At 33.8% G+C, this 20,849-nt stretch overlaps 2 protein-coding genes and 1 long non-coding RNA gene across 5 annotated transcripts in view; 2 read left to right on the top strand and 1 right to left on the bottom strand.

Annotated features, from left to right (window-relative positions):
- The window catches only part of LOC149796448 (uncharacterized), a 265,169-nt gene extending 248,544 nt beyond the window's left edge, over nucleotides 1-16,625 (top strand). The window contains exon 2 of the long non-coding RNA XR_016421684.1: nucleotides 12,654-16,625. This is a non-coding gene — a long non-coding RNA (uncharacterized LOC149796448). The remainder of the gene's footprint in view (nucleotides 1-12,653) is intronic.
- On the top strand, nucleotides 134-16,625 carry LOC149796447 (uncharacterized). 3 transcript variants are annotated; one of them, XM_089961159.1, is made up of 2 exons: nucleotides 134-199; nucleotides 3,321-16,625. In XM_089961159.1, exon 2 carries the CDS (start codon nucleotides 3,363-3,365, stop codon nucleotides 4,584-4,586), a length of 1,224 nt encoding a protein of 407 aa, XP_089817285.1. In that variant the 5' UTR covers nucleotides 134-199; nucleotides 3,321-3,362; the 3' UTR covers nucleotides 4,587-16,625. The 3 variants fall into 3 exon arrangements, with proteins under 3 accessions (XP_089817285.1, XP_089817283.1, XP_089817284.1); XM_089961157.1 differs by having other exon boundaries at nucleotides 146-233; XM_089961158.1 differs by lacking the exon at nucleotides 134-199 and adding an exon at nucleotides 242-432.
- A 970-nt stretch (nucleotides 16,626-17,595) lies between these two features.
- LOC149796445 (uncharacterized) overlaps nucleotides 17,596-20,849 on the bottom strand; it is a 251,870-nt gene continuing 248,616 nt past the window's right edge. Inside the window, exons 29-30 of the mRNA XM_089960532.1 lie at nucleotides 20,084-20,148; nucleotides 17,596-18,576 (exon numbers count right to left, since the gene is read on the bottom strand). Coding sequence (XP_089816658.1) covers nucleotides 18,471-18,576; nucleotides 20,084-20,148 — 171 coding nt within the window. The 3' untranslated portion in view covers nucleotides 17,596-18,470. The remainder of the gene's footprint in view (nucleotides 18,577-20,083; nucleotides 20,149-20,849) is intronic.

Below are 20,849 nucleotides of genomic sequence, written 5' to 3'. Positions count from 1 at the left end.
TTATTGTCTTCTAATTTTTTTTTAACCATTCGTATTTCATCTCTACTACTGCACACACTTTCTATTACTGAACATAAATGTGTTTAGGTAGACTGCTCAATTTCAGCCAATCAATGACGAGAATGTCTTCTCTGCGAAATGCAGACGCGAGAATCAATTTCCGGTTGAGTGTCGATGAAAACTGTTACAAAAGTTACAGGTTTTCAGAATTGTTGATTGTTTGATCTGCTTATGTAAGAAAAATCTCGCAGAAAGAAACGATCTCTATATAGTTTAATTACATTTCAATGCGCAATATATATAAATCAGTGGTTTATATAGACTGCTGCATCAAGAGAAAGCTTTGCTCCTCACTGGGTAGTCGTCCGTGTCTGACTTTTTTTTAGTGTTATTTACTTTGTTCTGTCATTCGATATATATTCATAAATTCAGGTGAATATTAGATTTATATGTTAACAGTAAATTTTTCTGTATTAACAACCGGAAGATCCTCAAAAAATTGCTTTTAATAATTTTACAAAGTTTGTTGCGACATCCGTCTACTTAGGAAATAGAGGCCACATTTTCAAGAACACTTGACATTGTTGGCAGCCTGCAGCATAGATTCGAGTTTAATTGCTTTAGTTGTACTATGCTTGCTCTTGTGCCATTTTCCTTTTTGTTATATTCTTTGCAACTGTTGTCTTAAAAAAGTGACTTGATCTTCTGTTCTTTTATCTCATAGACTTTACAGTTTTTCAGTGGTTGACTCAATCAGGTTAGAGAAAGACTAATTAAAGATGGGATTGAATATCAATGAAAACACTATAGGATGTATATTTTAAGAGTAATAAAACTGAAATGAAGATGAAACAAAATTAGAAATAACAAACAATTTCCGCTGGTTGATTATACCCTATTTGAATGTGGACATGTAATCACATTTACTCGAATATTAATTGTTATCAAATTTAATACTAAATTAATTTAGCAAAGGTCTCTTTAATTCTGCATGTTGAATGCTCAGCACCTTAAATGTCATCAAAAACTTCCAGACAATTTTTTGATTGTTTTGGATTTTGATGGAAGCCAGGTAGTAAAATGGGTCAAGAAAAGAGGATGTCGGGTTTATCATAGCAAATGACAGGGTAGTATGACTTTTTTTCTTAATGTGTACTGCTTTCATTGTGGTACCACAGCATGCCACATTGAATCCAATTTGTACTAGATCACACTTTTAGGTTGACCTCATTCAAATATGTCAATGTAATTTAACATCGATTTTGCCGTATTTCACAGGGTTTCCGAATAATGACCTTCCAAAGGAATATGGATGTATGAGGATCCCAATAAAATTAATAATTCTCTTTTAAAGATATGTATAATCATATATTAAGTAATGACACCCATTATCGAAATAGTCTGTTCTGAACACATACATGCCCTGTATGACTTTTACTATAGGGACAAAATTCCCTCCTGAAACAACTTTAGTTTTTAATAAAAACTACTAATTCTTTAATCTGTGACACTTGACACTTATTTGGCTAACTCAATTTTACTCAGAGAAGAAGAGATAAATAAAAGGTGTATTGAGTGAAAGTAATATTGTATGTAGGTTCTTAAGAAAGTTGCAGTGATGAAAAATATAATTATAAGCAAGCAATCAGTTTCCATAAGTTGCATTTGCCCATTCAGGCTTAAAGTATGTGGCCTCCAGTACCAGCAACTTAATATCTCTGTTGGTGCAGCTGAAGCCTTTCATGAGTTCACCCAAGGCAGCATCTTCACTAGCCATGGTTCTGATGTGTTAACACTATATATGCCATGGCAGATCAATCATAATTCAGTGCTTTGGGTGTGAATTTCATTGGATGTGGCAGCAGGCCACTACATCCAGATAAAATCAGGTTGTTCAAACTTGAACACTGTTCCTACATGATTGATACAAGGGGAGCACACGACCGGAATATACTGATAAATAAGCAATTTTTCACTGCTGGTCCGTGTTTATACAAAAGCATCATTTCCCTCAAATACACCTGCAGTGGCTTCTCCCTGGTATGTAGTCATGCTTTCGATGTTAAACTTACAAAGTATCATTTTGAAGTAAGTTGTCTTAATAATTTTTGGCTGATCTACAACAAAGTAACAATGTGTCGCTGTTATATGCTGTTGGTTAGTAGGCATTACATACAGAGGGAGACAACTCATGAAATCCATTAGATGTTATACAAAAACACTTAACTATCTGATTGATACGCTATGGTATAGATACGGTTCACATGTCAGAACCTTGATATATTTTGATCTTGGAACCACATTTTGCTGTTATTTGAGAGATCTAGATTTAACTGTTAGCAATTTTCTTCAATAATCCAAAATTGATTTACAAATTAAATGTTGAAGGAATGAAAAGAGCAATTTTATTACCAGTATTTCAAGAATATTCAATGACAGTCCTTGTTTGTAGTACATGTCCACTTTGACAGTAGTGCATAAGGGGAATAACCAGTCTTCCTATAACCCAACCTTGTACTGTGAGAAATTAAGCAATGAATCTGACAAAAGAATGAAGTGATCACTATGAATACATTTTTTTCAAGCATACTTTAAACATGATCAGTTTGAATCTGCATTTCTTCAACATTTAGTTGCCCCATAGCATTTAATAGGAAATATGTAATTATTTTTGTAATTAACTCCAGAAATAACTCGCTAATTCTGGACTTGCGTATCCATTATTCTATATGCTTCTAAACTGAATACATTGGATGAAGAATTGATGGGGGGAAAATATGCTTAGAACAGTGGGTTACTGGTACTTGTGGAAAGAAATCTGAGAGAATGGAGATATTGCATAATAAGTGAAGAACAATATTGTAAATAGTTTGTCATTTTATTTAGCTAGAATTAAAGATCTGTACATTGCTGCAGTGCATAGCAAGGATACAGAGATGCAAGAGAAATTTACTTCATAAGATATAATTTTTCAGTAATGCCATTCCTTGGTTTTAACAAACTTTATATATCTCTACATAAGCAGTGTTGTATTTTTTTGTGTGTAGTTTAATCTAAAATAAATAAAAAATGGAAAGTATGGTATGAATTTTCATGTTTGTCTTGTGGTAGGGTTCTCAATAGGTGTGTACATTTGCAATTTGATGTGTGGAATTAACATGTTACACATTTATGATGCAAGGAAATTCCAACCTTCACATTTTTATGATGCATGTTTATTTCTGAATAGTTTTCAAATAAGTATTTATTGTTAAAAATGAAAGCAAAATATTTAAGATTTTCTTAAAGATATATATGACAAACCATTTTTTATATTGCAGGAAATAACGGTTATGGTTGTTTAACATCAGAGATCAGTCATCATGTTCAATTCTGCATTTGCCAGATCTAAGCTGTCTGAGCAGCAACAAGTAATGGCTGAAGTTATGGCTGACATAACAGGAGGAAATCATATGCGTGGACAGGTACCTCACGGAACCATTATGGATGAGGTGGTTGGACAAGGCATGAATGATGCAAGCGGTCAGCCAAATAGCATGGATTATAATCCTGCCAGACCTGATAGTGTTATTCCTGTCAGTCTCTTTGAATTGTCACCTACTAAAGGAATACGTCAAGTGCCTCCAAGTATGCCGGTATTTCCTAATCATCCTATCAACTCTCGTTTCGAAATACGGCCTTCAGATAGAAATTCCATGTCAGAAAAAGGAGATTTTGGCCCAGTTAATTTATTTGGAGTAAAAGAAAGCTTCAGCCATGCAGCGGGAGGATCAAATATACGTATGTCATATGCCAATGAATGTGTGTATAATTCTAATGAACTGAGGCTGAAATTGGAAAATCCATATAATGCTTCACCAGAAAAATCTAGGGAAGAGGACCCAGGAAGATCAGTTAGTGCTATTTTGGCTGCATCAGAAGCTATCAAACACCAGGATGTAGCATCAGAAGTTGAAATTGGAACTTTGGAAGTTGAGGTCAAGCCTGATCCAAATAAAGACAATAAAATGGTGACGGAAGATAAAAAGTCTGATATTGATGATGATATTGAACAGATTCGTAAAGCTGCCAAGTCAGTTGCTAATACTCTAAAAGTAATGAGTAACGAAAGTACTGAAGAAGTCAAGAGCAAGAAACCAAAACTGAAGATGACATTTACGAAAAAGTCAAGGGCTAATGATGCCCACAATCAGGCTAGTTCAGTTTACATTACAAATACTAAAGGAGATAGCACTTTGACAAACAATCAAGCTGTTCATAGATGTGATTTTTGTGACAAGAATTTCAAAAAACGAGACAGATTGAATCAGCATATCAAGATTCATACTGGAAAGAAAAACTATCGATGTAGTTTTTGTGGCACAGAATTTGGAAGATCAGAACATCTGAGGCGTCATGAAAGAAAGCACACAGGCGAGCGGCCGTATGAGTGTGGGGAGTGTGGGAAAACATTCATGCGAAATGAACATTTGAAACGACACCATTTTGTACACACTGGAGAAAAACCTTTCCAGTGCCCTGTTTGTGACAAATCCTTCCCACGTCATGACAGGCTGATTAAGCATTCTCTCATACATGATCAGTAATTCTCTGCATTGTGTCGTTAAATTAGGCACTACAGTTCAGTAGGTTGGATCTTTAATCAAAGTATAATAGAATGTCATATCATTAGTGCGATTTTTTGCTTGTATAGATAACTCAGTGAATTGTATCAATTCATTTATATGCATGCATTTACATGTTTGTGTAAAAAAAAATTAAATGCCAGACATAAGGCAGAGCATAAGGTGATGTGATTGTCTGTTTGTCCACATATCCTTATGTCCCTTTTTCGTTTTTGTACCCTAACATGAGATCTTCACTATTTACAGTTACCAAACTTTTAAATTGTAAATAGTTTTCATTCAGATGTGAAAAAGGAAACCGATAGATTTTGAAACCCAAAGGTTGCAGTCACAGTGACTGAAATAAGAATAATGGTTTCCACACAGTAATATTAGTTACGGACATGGACCAGAATTTGTGGATAGCTCGCACTTAGGATAAGGAAGAAGCCTGTAGGTATAGGGATCAAAAGATACAAGGTCAAGATCACTGATTGGAAGAAGAATGGTTTCCATACACTGACCTTAGTTCTACAGGATATTTCTCCCCAGGATAATGGAAACAGTCCATCACAGTGCATTAGTACAAGAGTACATTGACTGGATCCAACCTACCTTCTTGATCTAATTTAAAGAGGTTTAAAGAACAAAACTGTGCAAGGCAGCTTGGATGTACGTCATTTTGATGTTATTGTTTTATTGTGATGTCTGCAGCATGATAACTTGTAATGTTGTCATTCCTGTACTTCATCTCTGCAAGTAAAGAATTCGTGACTTTCTGCTCCTACATATTAGTCAGATCTTCACATTCTCGACTAAGGCTGTTGTAGAAAAAAGGTCACAGAAAATGTGATCAAATTCTGTGTGATGGAGTTATCTAAGCATACTGTTTTCTCCGGGTTGCATTTTACTGCCAATTTGTGGCAGTGGTTTCATCTATCCAATGGAAGGTAATTCACTGTGAGGAGTATATCTGTATGGCAGACTTGGACTAAACTTTGTGGATGCTTGTACTTCGAGTTAGGTACAAACCTATTGAGTTCCAAGTCAATATGTCAAAGGTTAGAGTCAGTGCTCAAAAATTATAATGGTGTATGCACATAAATATCATTTCTTGACCACATACCTTCACTAAAGTACGTGGATGGCTTATGCTGTTGATTTTTTGGGGGTCAAAAGGTCAGTGATCAGGGTCACAGTAACTGAAAGAAGAAAGGTAGTTTTTGCATAATGACTTCAGTTCTAATCCACATACCCTGACCAAAGTTTGTAGAAGGCTTGCACTTAGGGGCACACATTATGAATTCACTTTATGTAATAAACCTTTTGAAAAGCATGAAATTAAATGTTGCTACATGTAACTTTCAGTTTCTGAATAATCATGACCAAACCTATATCTTGCAGTATGGTCCCCAAAACTTATATATCTGCTATTTTAAATTTACCTATTTATTGACTAGTTCTGATCTTTTTGTATAATTAACACCATGAGTTCTATAACCATCCTTCACCTTTCATTTACTTCACAAACCTTTTTGTAGTAGTAGAGTGCATAGTTCTGCTTGTCAAATGTTAAAGCATATTAAGTCCACATTTATGTGCAGTTCTAATGCATACAGTGGTGTCATTGCCATAACACACCACTGCTACTGTTCTAATGCATACAGTGGTGTCATTGCCATAACACACCACTGCTACTGTTCTAATGCATACAGTGGTGTCATTGCCATAACACACCACTGCTACTGTTCTAATTCATACAGTAGTGTCATTGCCATAACACACCACTGCTACTGTTCTAATGCATACAGTGGTGTCATTGCCATAACACACCACTGCTACTGTTCTAATGCATACAGTGGTGTCATTGCCATAACACACCACTGCTACTGTTCTAATGCATACAGTGCAGTGTCATTGCCATAACACACCACTGCTACTGTTCTAATGCATACATTGCAGTGTCATTGCCATAACACACCACTGCTACTGTTCTAATGCATACAGTGCAGTGTCATTGCCATAACACATCACTGCTACTGTTCTAATGCATACAGTGCAGTGTCATTGCCATAACACATAACTGCTACTGTTCTAATAATGAAGATACACATCTACATTTTATCTTTATTTGATAAACAATATTTAAAACACGTTTATTCCAACATACTTTGAGGGGTCTGTTATTGATATTGGTCTGATAGAAACTGACCCCTTCAAAATTGAAACACCCCTGCCCCCATGAAAATGTTGCAGAGAACTTCTCATTCAGTGCAAAAATCCAAGAGAAATCCCTTGAAATATGTAAGCATTACCTCAGATATAGGAGATTTATATTGGAAAAATTCCAGATTGCATATAATTTTAAAAAAAGTAAGGAGAAGCCAATTTCAGTTCAAAATAAGAAGTTCCAAAACATTGTCTAAGTGAAACTTTAATGGTGGTAATTAAATCATGAGGGGTCATCATTAAGCTTGTTGTTATGGACCAAAGTGACCAAGTCTGAGGCATAATATTTCTATAACAGAACAGAATTACTGGATAAATGGTAAGTTACAATAACATATTTAGTTGCGTGGATCTTAATCAGTATGTAAAAACATAGTATCTACATGGAAGGAAACAAAAGGTATCTTTTTGCTTTCTAAGCACAATTGGAACCAGAATAAAGTATAGATGGTAACCTGGCTGTAAATCTACATGTGGAACATTTTTAAGCTGTTGTTCTCTATAGGGCACATGGTACTAATTCAGTTCCTATACAGTTTATGGAAACGCTATAGTTTTAAGTTCAGTATCTGTTTCGAAATACTCAGATGAAACCTTGTTACAGCAAAGAACCACCTTTTATGTTGTTTTTTTTATAAAAAAAATTTTAAGAGAAAACTATATGAGCTGCAGCAGTTTTTTAAAACTACATGCTAGAAACTTGCATCAGCCATTCCCCACCTTAAGAATAAGCTTCTACTTTCATTGTTGGGATTTCTAAGCCAGGCTAATGAAAAAACCTGTCATTATCAACCAAACATGGCCTTTCTAACCTATGTATCCTCTATTGTATGTTCACTCAATTCTCAATTGGCTTCACTCATTTTATATAATTAGTACTGTGAGTCATTAAAATAAGGCAGAGGACTATTTCTTTTGGGGTCATAAGGGCAAAGATTGAGGTCATGGTCATGATAATTATAAGAAGAAAATAATGGTTTCTTCATAGTACATGTACATGGTTCATACAGCCTCAACAACTTAACGTATTTGATGAGTTGCATTTTAAACTCCATGATATTTGAAAAAGCTGGTTGCATTTTTGAAAACTCTTTGATTTTATTAAATAAAATGTATATTTTTAAATTGTTATTTATTATTTCCAAGAGTAATGAATAAGTAAGTTTAAAAAAATTTAGACCCAAGGATACACCACATGGTTTGTTGCCAAATGGAGTAGCATCCCTTTGTTGTAGTGGCATGCTAATTTTGGTTATTATTTATTTTGCAGTGATAAACGAAATACAATATGGAGAAAATTCAGTTTCCATAAGAAATAAATATTCTTTAAAGACTTTCAGATGTCTTTGAAAACCTGTTTCTTTGGGGCTCTACGGACCATGCAAGACTATATACCTTGACAATGACCAGAAGCGATGGTAATTGAAACTCCTGGTTAGTAATCTCCAAAGTAAACCATAGCCTATTGTTGCTTACAAAGAGAATAGTAAACACAGGGCAGGCATGCCCTGTTCCTTTCACTGTAATGTTGTTTGTACATTTGTTATTCGTTTTTGGGTGTAAAATTTTTTTATAGTCGCACAGATTTTTCTTTTCTTAGGTACAGAAATTTAGAAAATGTTAGTAAGAAAGTTCTCTGTGTCGTTTGACTCGAGGACAAAAGATATAATTTCCATCAATTGATAGAGTATGACAAATTAGAAGGATGAAAACTTGCAGTACTGTATGTTTGGACATTGCACGTATGCATGTGATTTATGCATATGTGTATTAGAACAGTTTGTGCCCAAAAGAGTCCTTCAATTTGTTCAGATGCTGCGAAGTTCATTAATAAATTTTTCCATTTTGCTGTATATATTGAAAACTTTCTGTTTAGTTAATAATTTTTGTGAATTTTAATTTTTTAAAACTTCATTTTCTTTAAAGATTTGTGATTTTGTAATTTTGCAGTTATTGTAATCAGTTACTTTATTTGATAGCATTTATTTTATTTTCACATTATTGCATGTTATGAGTCAGCAAACATACAGTGGTAAATTTCCACACATTCACAGTTTGAACTTTCATCTACTTGGTTTAAAAAGAGTTATGAATGGACAATAATTGATCAGTCAGAATTAAATCTATTTGACTTTTTTATGCATCTTATGATTAGGAACATGACATGTATTCTCACAAAACTCAAGCTCAGTCTCAGTATTTGACATTTGAGGTTTCTTTTAATTAATAGAAAGGCTTTCTTGCAGAATTGCTTTTTTGTTTCATTCTATGGTTGATGGTACTACCCGTCACTATGGCACTATTCCACTAAATGGATCATTTCTGTATTTTTTAAATGCAGCTATAATGTTTTCTGTATACATTACTCTCCCCATTTTTCGTGCTTATTTTCTTCTTTGTTAATTACAAGATGCATTTCTTCTTTGTTAATTACAAGATGCATTTATTAATTAGTTTCTTTTGTAGAGTGCTAAATAATATGAATTACGTGTATAATTGCAATGATATACAATATTGTGGTATATTTTATTATTTATAGCAATATAAAGAGTCCTAAATGATTTGAATATTTCAGGACATCAAGATTTCAATTCAGTGATCTATATTGTCTTCCATACTTTTGACATCGATCAGTTAATAAACCAGGGCAATCATGTGAATAGGATTGCATCATTTGAAATTATCATCGATTCAACTTAATTCAGCCAAAAGGGACAAGATTTGACTTTTACTATGAGATATATGGGCCTTATATTTGCAATGTGAGGTGTAGGGGCTAAGGGGAAATAGACCTTTGTGAAATTTTCTATTGATTGATTTCGTGGTTAATTTCCAGAAAAAAAAGACATTGTTCGGAGACTTTGATATTAGTTAGATGAAACATTTGTTAATTACAAAACCACTGCCAAAAACAACTGGCAAATGGCATAATAAATTTTTTACAAGAGGAATTATATACCATAAGATTAGGAAATTCATGAGAATAGGAGAAATTAGAATTAGGATTTTTTTATCATGAGCTCACGTTTTGTTCTCAAAATGTTTTGAGATTACAGTAACATATGTTAAATTGGTACATCTATGTTACTATGTATATTGCTTTTATTGCATTCAGGAGTTATTTCATAAGCAGTATTTAATTCTATGTATGCAAAATATCTGCAAATTACTACGTAGACTAGATCTGATGTGTAATTAGTGACTGCTTAAAGGTCAAATCAATAGGCCAGTTTTGGTGATGTGTAGTATTTGAGTTTTGCTTGATCAAGCCTGTTACAGAAGGTTTGATAAATGTACATGTGACTTTGTGCAGTTGGCCATATTTAGGTATATGTCAATAAGAATCACATGTACAAACTGAGTACATGTTTGTTTCTTTCTTTTAAAAAGATAACTGTAGATTTTCTGTTGGTTTTGAGATGAATTTATTTATATTGTTTTAATTGATCGTGAAACGATAATGAAGTTTAAAACTTTTTTTTGAAGTACATGGAAAAGACTTTACTCCTTGAGCTTCATCATAAAGTACAAACTTTTTTCTTATACTGTGTAAATATTTTAACTTAGCAAAACGTGTAATCACTAAAATAATACACTCAGTAAGGTATAAAATTCATTTATATTTGAAACAATGATTTATTTCAAAGAAAGTGCATGTGGTTTTAATAAATTTAGTTTTATGTACATAATTGATGAGACAGTTGTATTATTACTTTTAAAATTATTTTTGTATGTATCCTGTAATCTAAACAGATACTGTAGAATCTGAAAAATAACTACATTTCTTTTAGTTTAAATGAAAGTTATATATAGTTGATCCTAAATGAAGATGGTGGGCCATCTTGAAAAATTTGTTATCACTACTGATCTTGAAGGTATGGTCATATAGAAGTGCATCTTCGCTAGCTAGCGTTCCAATAACCCTATCTACACCATGGCAGATCGAACAGCTATATCGGTGCTTTTTCCTAGCGACATCTATTTGATTTCATGTGTTGCTTACCTTATGTAATGCCAACTAACCAATAGTGAAGTCATTGTACATCGACAGAAAATGGTGGTGGCAATTTACAGGTCTATTTGAGTGAAAGGTATTTGTTCAAACATGGACCGGCACTGGAAAAGTGCTTATTTATGTCCATTCTGGTTGTGTGTTCCCCTTGTCTTGATCACATAGAACAGTGTTCAAATTTTAACAACTTAATTTTGATTGGATGCGGTGGCTTGCCATCACATTCAATGAAATTACAGACCCGAAGCACATAAATATCTGCTCAATATGCCAAGGTGTAGATTGGGTTATTGGAACCTTGGCTAGCGAAGATGATAGAAGTGGCATTTTCACTAAAACCCTTATCTCCGTCTTCCTAAATCAAAATCATGCCTACAGTGGGTGACCTCAGAATTTGAAAATTCTTATTACATTTCCTTATCCTGAATGCTTGGCCATGCTGAGACTTTTTTAATTAAAAAAACTCTTCCAGTCTTATAAGATATTCAGCGTTGTTCTGGTATTAAAAGAATGCTGATCCAGTCTCCTAAATGGCTGCCAAGAAGGCCATTTTGAAATACTTCATATGGCTATTTTTCCAGAATGAATGGTTGTATCAACATGGCGTTTTCATAATAAAAGAAGACGCAATAGCAATATGTATTAGTTCTCATTAAAATTGGTGGTCCTCAAACTTAGTACCACAGTAGCCAGCTAAAAAAACTTGTCACTGTTGAATTGACAGCAAGGGGTTTACACTAATGCACTTCTTGCAACATGTAATTTGTTTGCAATACAAATGGTGTATGTTGGACCACCTTTGTTGTTGTTATATGGTTTAACGCCATTTTTCAGCACAAGATAGGCTATACATGGCGGCCAGTATTACTGGTGGAGGAAGAACCCCGGAAAGAACCACTGACCCATGAGAAGCTACTGGCAAGCTTTCTCACATTGGCCGAATCTGAGACATGAACCCATGTAGACAGAGGTGAGATGGCAGTGATCCGTGATGGAGAGCGCTTTAAAACACTTGGCCACTCGGGGCCCCCACCACCATTGTTGTCATACTTTGTGAAAGAGTTGTAAAACCAGGCCTGATTGACCATAGGTCACATGAAAGGTCATTGCTTGCCATTTTGTCCTTAACTGAGCATATGAACACAGTGACTTGTACATACAAATGAATTTTGACAAAGTTTTGTATTTAGTTTTATTACAATTAATTAGTAGATGTCGGCACTCGGACACTGATTTTTAAGGTCAAAGAATTTGTTTTGTTTTTTATGTTCTGACTTGTTAGCATGTTAGCAAACCCAGTTTGTATCTGAATATTGCTGTGACCGATGCCAGTTCAATATCTTATTATCCTCCCTCATAAAAAAAATAATTAGTATTTAAATAAATGTGTTGGTTTGTCTTCACATTGTCTGAGACAGTCAAGTTCAGCGATCTTTTATCCCTGTTGCCAGGTTCAAGGTCAGTAGTCACAGAAAATAATTTTGTTCTGCCATTTCAGGTATCTTGTGAACATGTTCACTTGAACATGTAAGAAAATATTTTGTTACCATATTTGATATATAGGAGTTTCTTTAGAATATACAAGATGGCTTCAGTATTCATCAGTTAAAAAGAATAAAGGGACAGAAGAATATTATTTTGTGGTTGTTGTTTAACAGTCCTTTAAACACAATATTTTGTATATCATGCCAAGGAAATATAGCTATATGCCTTTTCCAAGGATACATAGAGGCAGTCAGCTTGGCTGGCATGGGTGGGTATTGAACCTGTAATCTTTGAATAATGAGTCTGATGCTTAACCAACTAAGCTACTATAGCTCCCCACCATAAAAAAATGGACTTGGATTACTATAAATTATTTTCGGTCAGTAGAGCATCACTCATTCTAGCAGAAATAATTGCATATGTGTTTGTAAAAATGAAGACAAGGTCTACGACATTGAATTTGCTTTTCAGATCATATTTCTGTCTCTTATTAAGTGCTAAGCATGGCTTTAATCTATATACAGTAGCTTGTCTGTTCATGACTATCTTCATTTATTTGTTGATTAACCATCTTCATGTAAAATGCTGTCAAATTTGGTTGATAACTGTACATTATTGAAACTTTTTATTGTATCATTATACATTCCACTGTTGATAAGCACATATAAAAACTTAAATACATATGCAGTATACTATTTTAAAAATAAACACATTTATGCTTACCATCAATCCTTTAGAATATATGTGTAGGTAGTTGTGAGTATGGGGGATAATAAAATATGTATAAAAATGTATGGTTATGGGGGTGAGAGCATGGGCTGAGTAAACTGGAAAGGGGATTGGAGAAACCCAACCTGGTAAAAACCAGCCCAGCCAGGTACCTGGCAAAATTTCCCTACCTGTCCATTCCTAATATATAAATACATGTGCAGACCAAGGATTTTCTGATTGAATAAAGTTTGCTTGCTGGAAAAGACAATGGCTTTTGAAGAATATTATTTTCTATTTGAAATAAATCTACTTGCCATGAAGAGGTTTTTCATACTTTCTATGGCAAGATTTAGATGGGCCCCTGTATATATGGTAACCTTGCTTATTGATCACCGTTATAGTAATACCCTTTTCCACAGCAGTTAAGCTTGTCAATACCTTTGGGGTCATGGAACTTGGTGTGTCTGTTGCCACTAGGGCAAGTGTATCAGCCATCATCAAAAGTAGGTCACTGTGACCATAATTTCATGCCTTATTGACTTCAATTAAGTTTGGATTTAGGTCACTGTTTGCTACAGTCATGCAACACTGTTTTGGAGAGTACAACACCATGCCACCAAAAGTATGTCTCTCTGGCAGGGTTGTTCAAGTCCCATGAAGGCATTTCTAATATAATGATTACATAACAAATTGTCTCATATTCAAGTTTGCTTGGCACAGAATACTGTTCATCCATCCAGCCTTATCTTTTTTCAGAGCACAACTCCAAGACCATTATAAATATTGCTGTGAAACATGGTATCAGATGTGCCTTTTGCTATTCACAGTTCTTATATGTATTTAAAGTTTGTGCCCGTTTGTTGATCGATCCCTTCATCCAGTATCTATAATTTTCTATGCCAAAACATCAGAACCAGTTTATATATATATATATATATATATATATATATATATATATACGAAATTGTATACTTATTTGACTTAAGTTGTATATGTGCCTTTTTCTATTCAAGTATTTTTAATGTTTTATCCATATGGCCATTCATCCATCCATCCCTCACTTTTGTTTCTGTAGCACAACTCCAAAACAACTCAAGATATATCTAAGAAGCTTGAGGAATATCCACATTTTAATACATTTGGTACAAGCTGAGCATTTTGAAGTTAATTTTAGTGCATGCACACACTGATAATGTATTAACATCCCAGGATTACTGAATTTGTTTACAGTTTACCTTTTTAGCTGTTTGTCTCAAATAGAAATTTTCCATAAATCACAACTTTAAAGTAGATGAACATTTTTTGCAGGATGAGGTTTTAAACTATTTTCCTACCATCATAGTTATTGACAACTACTATTCCTTGTACGGCAGAAAAACCCTGATATTAATTTAGAAGAGTTTGCCTTCCTTTTGTCATGTCTGTCAGACCAGTATAACACTGGTAGATTAGAAAAACAAGTAAAAGAAGCTTTATCCTTTTTTAAAAGAATTATCTCATACTTTTAAGAGCATCAAAAACTGAAACACAGGAGGATGTAAGTAGTAACTGACTTTAATCTGGGTGTGGCAGATGTTAACAATCACATAACAGACATTACAATAAACTGCTACCCAATCTGATCACTCAGGTATGGTAGGTTGTCAGTGTTAACCTAATTGCAGGTATAAATTCTGTTATCAGTCAAGAGTTTGTTGACTGAGTGGATTACCTAGACACTTGGCTATATAACACAAGTCAATTTATTATAAATATTGGATTTTTTAAAATATTTTTTTCCATCAAATTTTCACTACTTAAATGTTCTGTGAATCAACCTGATTTTTCACCTCTTCTGGCCTTACAGGAGTTTACAGATGCCCCTGGATCTGTTGTGTGTTGTCCATCATGTGCCATCTGTCAGCATTTGAAACTTCTTAAAAACCACTGAACCAAACTTCTCCAAAAACCACAACCAATTTCAGCCAAAATCTAAATATTTATACAAATGATGTTAGTCTGCCATCAGATATAGCCATCACTGCTAAGAAGAAAAACGTTTTATGACATCTGAAAATTCATCCAATATGGCCATCATTACTAAAAATAGAAAGTCTGTTAGACAACTAAATAAAATGTTTAGCAGACCTTTATGAAATTTGATGGTAATCATCCTGGCATGAGGGATTTTCAGATTTTTTTATACAATTAATGCCAGTCATTTGTCAAATATGATCACCATTTCTAGAAGAAAAATAACCTTTAAACAACTTCTCAAAAACTGACAGAATTTTACCCAATTTGAAAGAAAGTTTGCTGACATGAAGGGCTTTGAAATTTGTAAAATAATCTCCACAACATATGACATCTATTGCTAAAAATGGCAAAACCTTGAACTAACTTCACAACCAAACATTTGTTACAACTTTTGGACAGCACTGAGGCATGGAGTGGTTTTCATAAATGATGTTAATCCGTTAATAAAAGTAGAAAAAACTCAGCATAATTTACCCAATGTTGTAGAAAGCATCCTGCCATGAAGGGCTTTCATGTCTACAGATGATGTCCATCTGCTGCCAGATACAGCAACTGTTATTAAAAAGGACAATAACTGTTGAAAGACTTCTTAAATATCACTTTTCAAATTTGTCTAAATTTGAATCAGTTTTTTCTTGCATGAAGGGTTTTTGAGTTTGTACACATTATGCCAATCAAACATCAAAAATATGGCTGTGAACCTTAACATTTGAGATCTGACCGAATTTGTCAACATTTGGTGTCCTCGTTTAATAGTATTATAGCCCCAATTATCAGATTAAGCCTCTTTTGTTAACAGCGAAGCACTCTTCATGGATTTCAGCCAAATTTGGTATGCAGTATAATACTGATGAGATGATGGCCAAGTTTGATTGATGTCAGCACCCTACATCAGTATTAACAGAGGTGGATATTAAACTGGGCCTATCCTTCCCTTTTTCATTTTCATACATTTACTCCCTTATTATTAGATTTAAATGAAATATGGTATTTATAGGAGTGAATTTCATTGCTAGCATTCTGTCTCATAATTTAGCAGAGTTAAAAACCCTTTTAGCATTCTGTGTCATAATTTAGTGGAATTCAAACCCTGATTGTACAAACTTTTCTGCGGAAGAAATCCTTGGATTTTTTTCTGGATTTCAACCACATTAGTTATGCTGCTCAATATTTATGGGTACTTGACTGAGCTTGATTGTTAGTTTTCCTTGTTTCCGTTTAGTAGAATTACAACCCTTGATTGTTCGACTTACCTACTTTGTTTCTTCACACTGATTTCACTCAGTGGTCCTTAATCAAAGGGGACATTTGAACCTATCCATTATGAAGAGGTGTCTGCTATAATGAGGTAAATAGCATGGTACTTTTAACTCTATACGTGTAAAAACATGTACATTGAATATTTTAATTGTAAATAATGCCTTTATCTCTTGTAAATACATGTACTTTGTAATTATTATGCTGGTGAAACTAATTTTACTGTTATGAAAGTTAGGTCATTTGTGCAAGTATAAGCAGTCCATTTTTTAACATTAAATTGTATTAAAATGTTAAAATTTTAGAAATTATTAATGCTGTTTGAATTTCATTTTTGCATACTACTTAAATTTTGTGAGAAGTGCAGCAAGTGTTACAGTTTTATTGGTCTCTCTGGTCGAGATTAAATTTGGGTTAAAATTGTTTGCAGAAACTATCCTATATTTAAGTGTGTGTGTGATTTAGATTTTTAACGTACCTTTAACAATTTTGCAGTCGTATTGCTATGATGTCTGCAGTGTGGCAGTTTATCATGGTCTAGCACTGGGGCATCATACTGCAGACATGTAGCATGACATCCCACCCAGTCACATTATCCTGACACTAGGCCAACCAATCCTAACACTAACCAGTTAATCCTGGTTGCCTAGCAAGGCAGATGTTAGTACCATTTTTATAAGTCGCATGCTGTAACCACTAAGCCACCAGAGCGGTCTGTGTTTGCAGTTACAAGTTATCAGATTTGGCACACAAGTTCACAAGTAATCATCTGTAAAGTCTAAATAATTGATGTAACATTTGGGGACAGGAGTGTTAAACTTACATCTAAGCAGAAAATAGACTTTGTCCAAACAGCATGAATTTTTTTTTAGCATAAACTTAAACACATCTTGCTGGCCTCCTTAGTACAAAGAATACTATACTACTGTTATGTAATTTATTCCATTTTATAATCTCTGTAATGAGTGGTTGTTTTGTCATTGGCACATTCTAATGATACAGAGAGTACATTCTCCTTTGAAAAATACAAAGTGATTCACGGGGAAAATTTTGGACCAAGAACTACTGAAAGACAGGTGTGGAATTTAGCAATCATAATGAATGTCAACATTGGTCACCAGTTAGTGATCTTGTGTAATAAACCAAAAATTCTTGTTGATTTTATATTAAAATAATATCTGCAGTGATTCATGAGATACACAATTCATCCTTTTTAATTTAATTGAAAACAGACCGACTCATATTACTATTTTAACATTTTCCATCAGTATCGAAGTAGTGTTGAAAACTTGCAGTTTTATTAATGTATAAAGAGAATACAAATTATGGAAAAAAATGTTTCTTTTCAATCCTCTTAAAAATACATAATAAAAAAACTCTACTAATCAAAAATTTGTCAATCTACTGGTATGAAGTCCTGGTTCTATTAAGTGTGTGTTATCCTAAAGAATCCTTATCCAGATTTTATTTATATAATGAACTCGCACATGCTTTGGCTTTTCCAGGTCATGAAATATACATGTGTGATTTTGCCCTGTAAAATGACTACATTCATTTGGAAGGCTTTGTGCCAAGCCATAGATCGATCTTCGTGGGGAGCCTCAGAGGGAACAAAACTACTGGGATATCAAGTGTAGTACATTTGATTAATCAGTTTTACCCATCTAGTCTTTCAGTACATTTCTTTAGTGGTATCATAATCCATTGCTACTTTATCTCTTGCCATTAAAATATGAACATAAGAAATTAAATCGTCCATGTTTACTGCTGTTTTATCATTTCAAGCATACAAGTAGTCTGCCAGACTATAAATAGTTAGCTTAACTATTCATAAAGACAAGACCTTATAGCTCGGTACAGGAAGGTCCATCATTTATCTAGTTCTACATTAGAAACAAACTGGTTGACAATTTTCTGAGATTCTATTGTGATTTCATCTGCTGTTTCATCTGCAAAACATAGGAAAGTGAACTCATCTGGATAAAAGACATAGCAGATGCTACAAACAAGCACAACACAGCTTTAAGGCAAAAGTTTCTCAAGCCATGACATTTTCTTCAGATTTTTATTGTTATATCCAAAGACTGAGATATCCAAATTTCAGGCTAAACATTCTGAAAGATGTTTCAAATGTTAAAATCCAGAATATGGCTTCTCTAGCAACCACCCCAGGTAAGTCGTGCCACATGATCAGTCTTCCTTTTTGTTGGCTTAATGAACCCCAGAAACTGAAGCTCTGATACTGCCCTGATAAATCGGGCCCTAAACTTGAGTTAAGGATAATAATAACTATCATTACTTCATTTCATAATATTTTAAAACAAAAGAAAACTCTACAATATACTGTAATACAACTAGAGAAAACATTTTGTGCAAAGCTCTATTGTCTGTTAGGAATAGATATTTTGGCCATGAATGACTTTTCAGCTTTAATGCTCCCAACTGAAATAAATACATGTCCCGCTAATCCTTAATATGATTCTAGTGAAGCAATAAAACCAGCAGATATAAATTACTGCAATTAACGTGTCTATTTACCATTTATTAAAGGTCTGAGAAACACAATTGTGGAATCTACTGATTAAAAGAAGATAACAACTTACATGTTACATCTCCAGCATTTTTGGTATATTTTCTATATAAATGATATTTTATGGAATACTTAGATTTTTAAAACATTATCACAGAAAGAATCAACACTCAATACCTGTCTGAAATTGCATTTTATTTTTTCCCAGGCATAGCAATTCCTCAATTAAAAAAAGTGATTTAATTACCACAACATATATTTTTTTAAATCTGATAACAATTATACCGAAACACTTTTATGAGGCATTTGTTCAAGGAAATTCTCTATCATACCTGTAGAATCTCAACCATTTTAAAACTGCTCTCCAAGTTTGTTACACTTAGTCTTTAACCCTTTACCGCATACAAGCACCTTTGGATGCCTCTACCAGATTTGCACACAAGCACCTTTGGATGCCTCTACCAGATTTGCATACAAGTGCCTTTGGACGCCTGCTGTAAACATCAGCCATTTTAAGTGGGTTTTTGTAGCACCACCTTGGGGAAAAAAACCCTATTGGATACTCCATTCATTTCTATGAATGACCATTACATCAGATCATGTGGGCACTGTTTATGCTCTGGTTGAAATCTGCTATTTAAAGTAACTGGGTCGTATTGTCCACTCTCCAAAATGGTGGTCGCGGATTTCGTTCAGTATTTACAAAGTTTTCATGATTAGAATCACAACTATGAAAGCTTTAATAACTTGGGTAAAGGCTCTGATATTGATGTAGGCAGCAATTAGTTTTTATAAATTATCAAATCAGATGACTCAGTGATGTAGATGCGGACAAAAAACTTTGAGTATGAGAAATGGCAGCTACGGTTGGTCACATGGCTTCACTGACTTGACGGTGAATGAGTTCTCTCAAGATTTTAAAGCACATAAAGAATTATTCTGTGAAAATAAATTACATAGCTACAATGATTGGACTTTACTCTTAAATTTTCCATAATAGATGTGTACCAAAAATATAAAATGGTTAAAATTGCTGTTAAAAGTAACATACACTACACTGCTTAACAGTTAACAGGCAGGCCTATGTGTATGGAGTCGTATAGGTAACAGGTGTTCTATTTATAGCGCACAGCACTGGGTAACTTTGTTACATGTGTATTGAAGGACTAAAAAGTCATATACTATATGTGGTAAAGGGTTAAGAGTCATGGGATAATAACGTATTTCATAAAAGGATACTGCAGTACTTTATCTGGGTTCTTTGGATCAAACTCTGTATCAGGTGAAACAACTGTTACAAAAGCCTGCAAGGACAAGAAAAAATATTTTTTATTATTCTGGCAGATCTAAGTGTTCACTGTCCATTCTTTAGTGATCTGAGCCCGACAACTCTAAAACATATCAACATTATCTACCTTAAACTGAGTTCTTTTGGTTTGATTGTTGGTAGGTATTACATTAAATATTGAACTGCCAACAGGGATTAAAATACAGTCATCTAATCTTTTAATCCACTAAAAAGAGGTTAATTTAAACTTGGGAAAAAATCTAAATCTGAAAAGAAATCATGAATGAATGTGTGTATCAAGGGGCTGGCAGCACATAGTTGGTAAAGCTATGGTACTGAATGAATGTTACACACTAATTAATGCTAATCACACAATGATTAGAAGCATTAAAACATCTTTTTTTAAAAAACTAGCACGGAAACTGTATCTGCAAATTAATCCTAATATTAAAGAAGGAATCCTATCTGCAAGATAACTTACATGGATTATAAAAGTGGCATAAATTTCTGAAATGCTACAAATATACTGAATGTAGTAAACTTTTTAAATTTTTTTAATGATGTTAAAATATTATAACTGAAAGCATGAAGTTCACAAGAAGCACATCAAAAGCATGCAAAACACTGAAGTTATGTGTAAAAATACCTATCCAACAAAAAATCCAAGACTAAGTTTATATTTTATAAAGTTACAAATTAATAGGATTTCAACAAAAT

The sequence above is a fragment of the Sinohyriopsis cumingii genome, chromosome 6, assembly GCF_028554795.1.
Source record: "Sinohyriopsis cumingii isolate HCF-2022 chromosome 6, ASM2855479v2, whole genome shotgun sequence".
Lineage (NCBI taxonomy): Eukaryota > Metazoa > Mollusca > Bivalvia > Unionida > Unionidae > Sinohyriopsis > Sinohyriopsis cumingii.
Note: the sequence above shows the minus strand (reverse complement) of the source record. Positions and strands in the feature narration are given on the sequence as shown.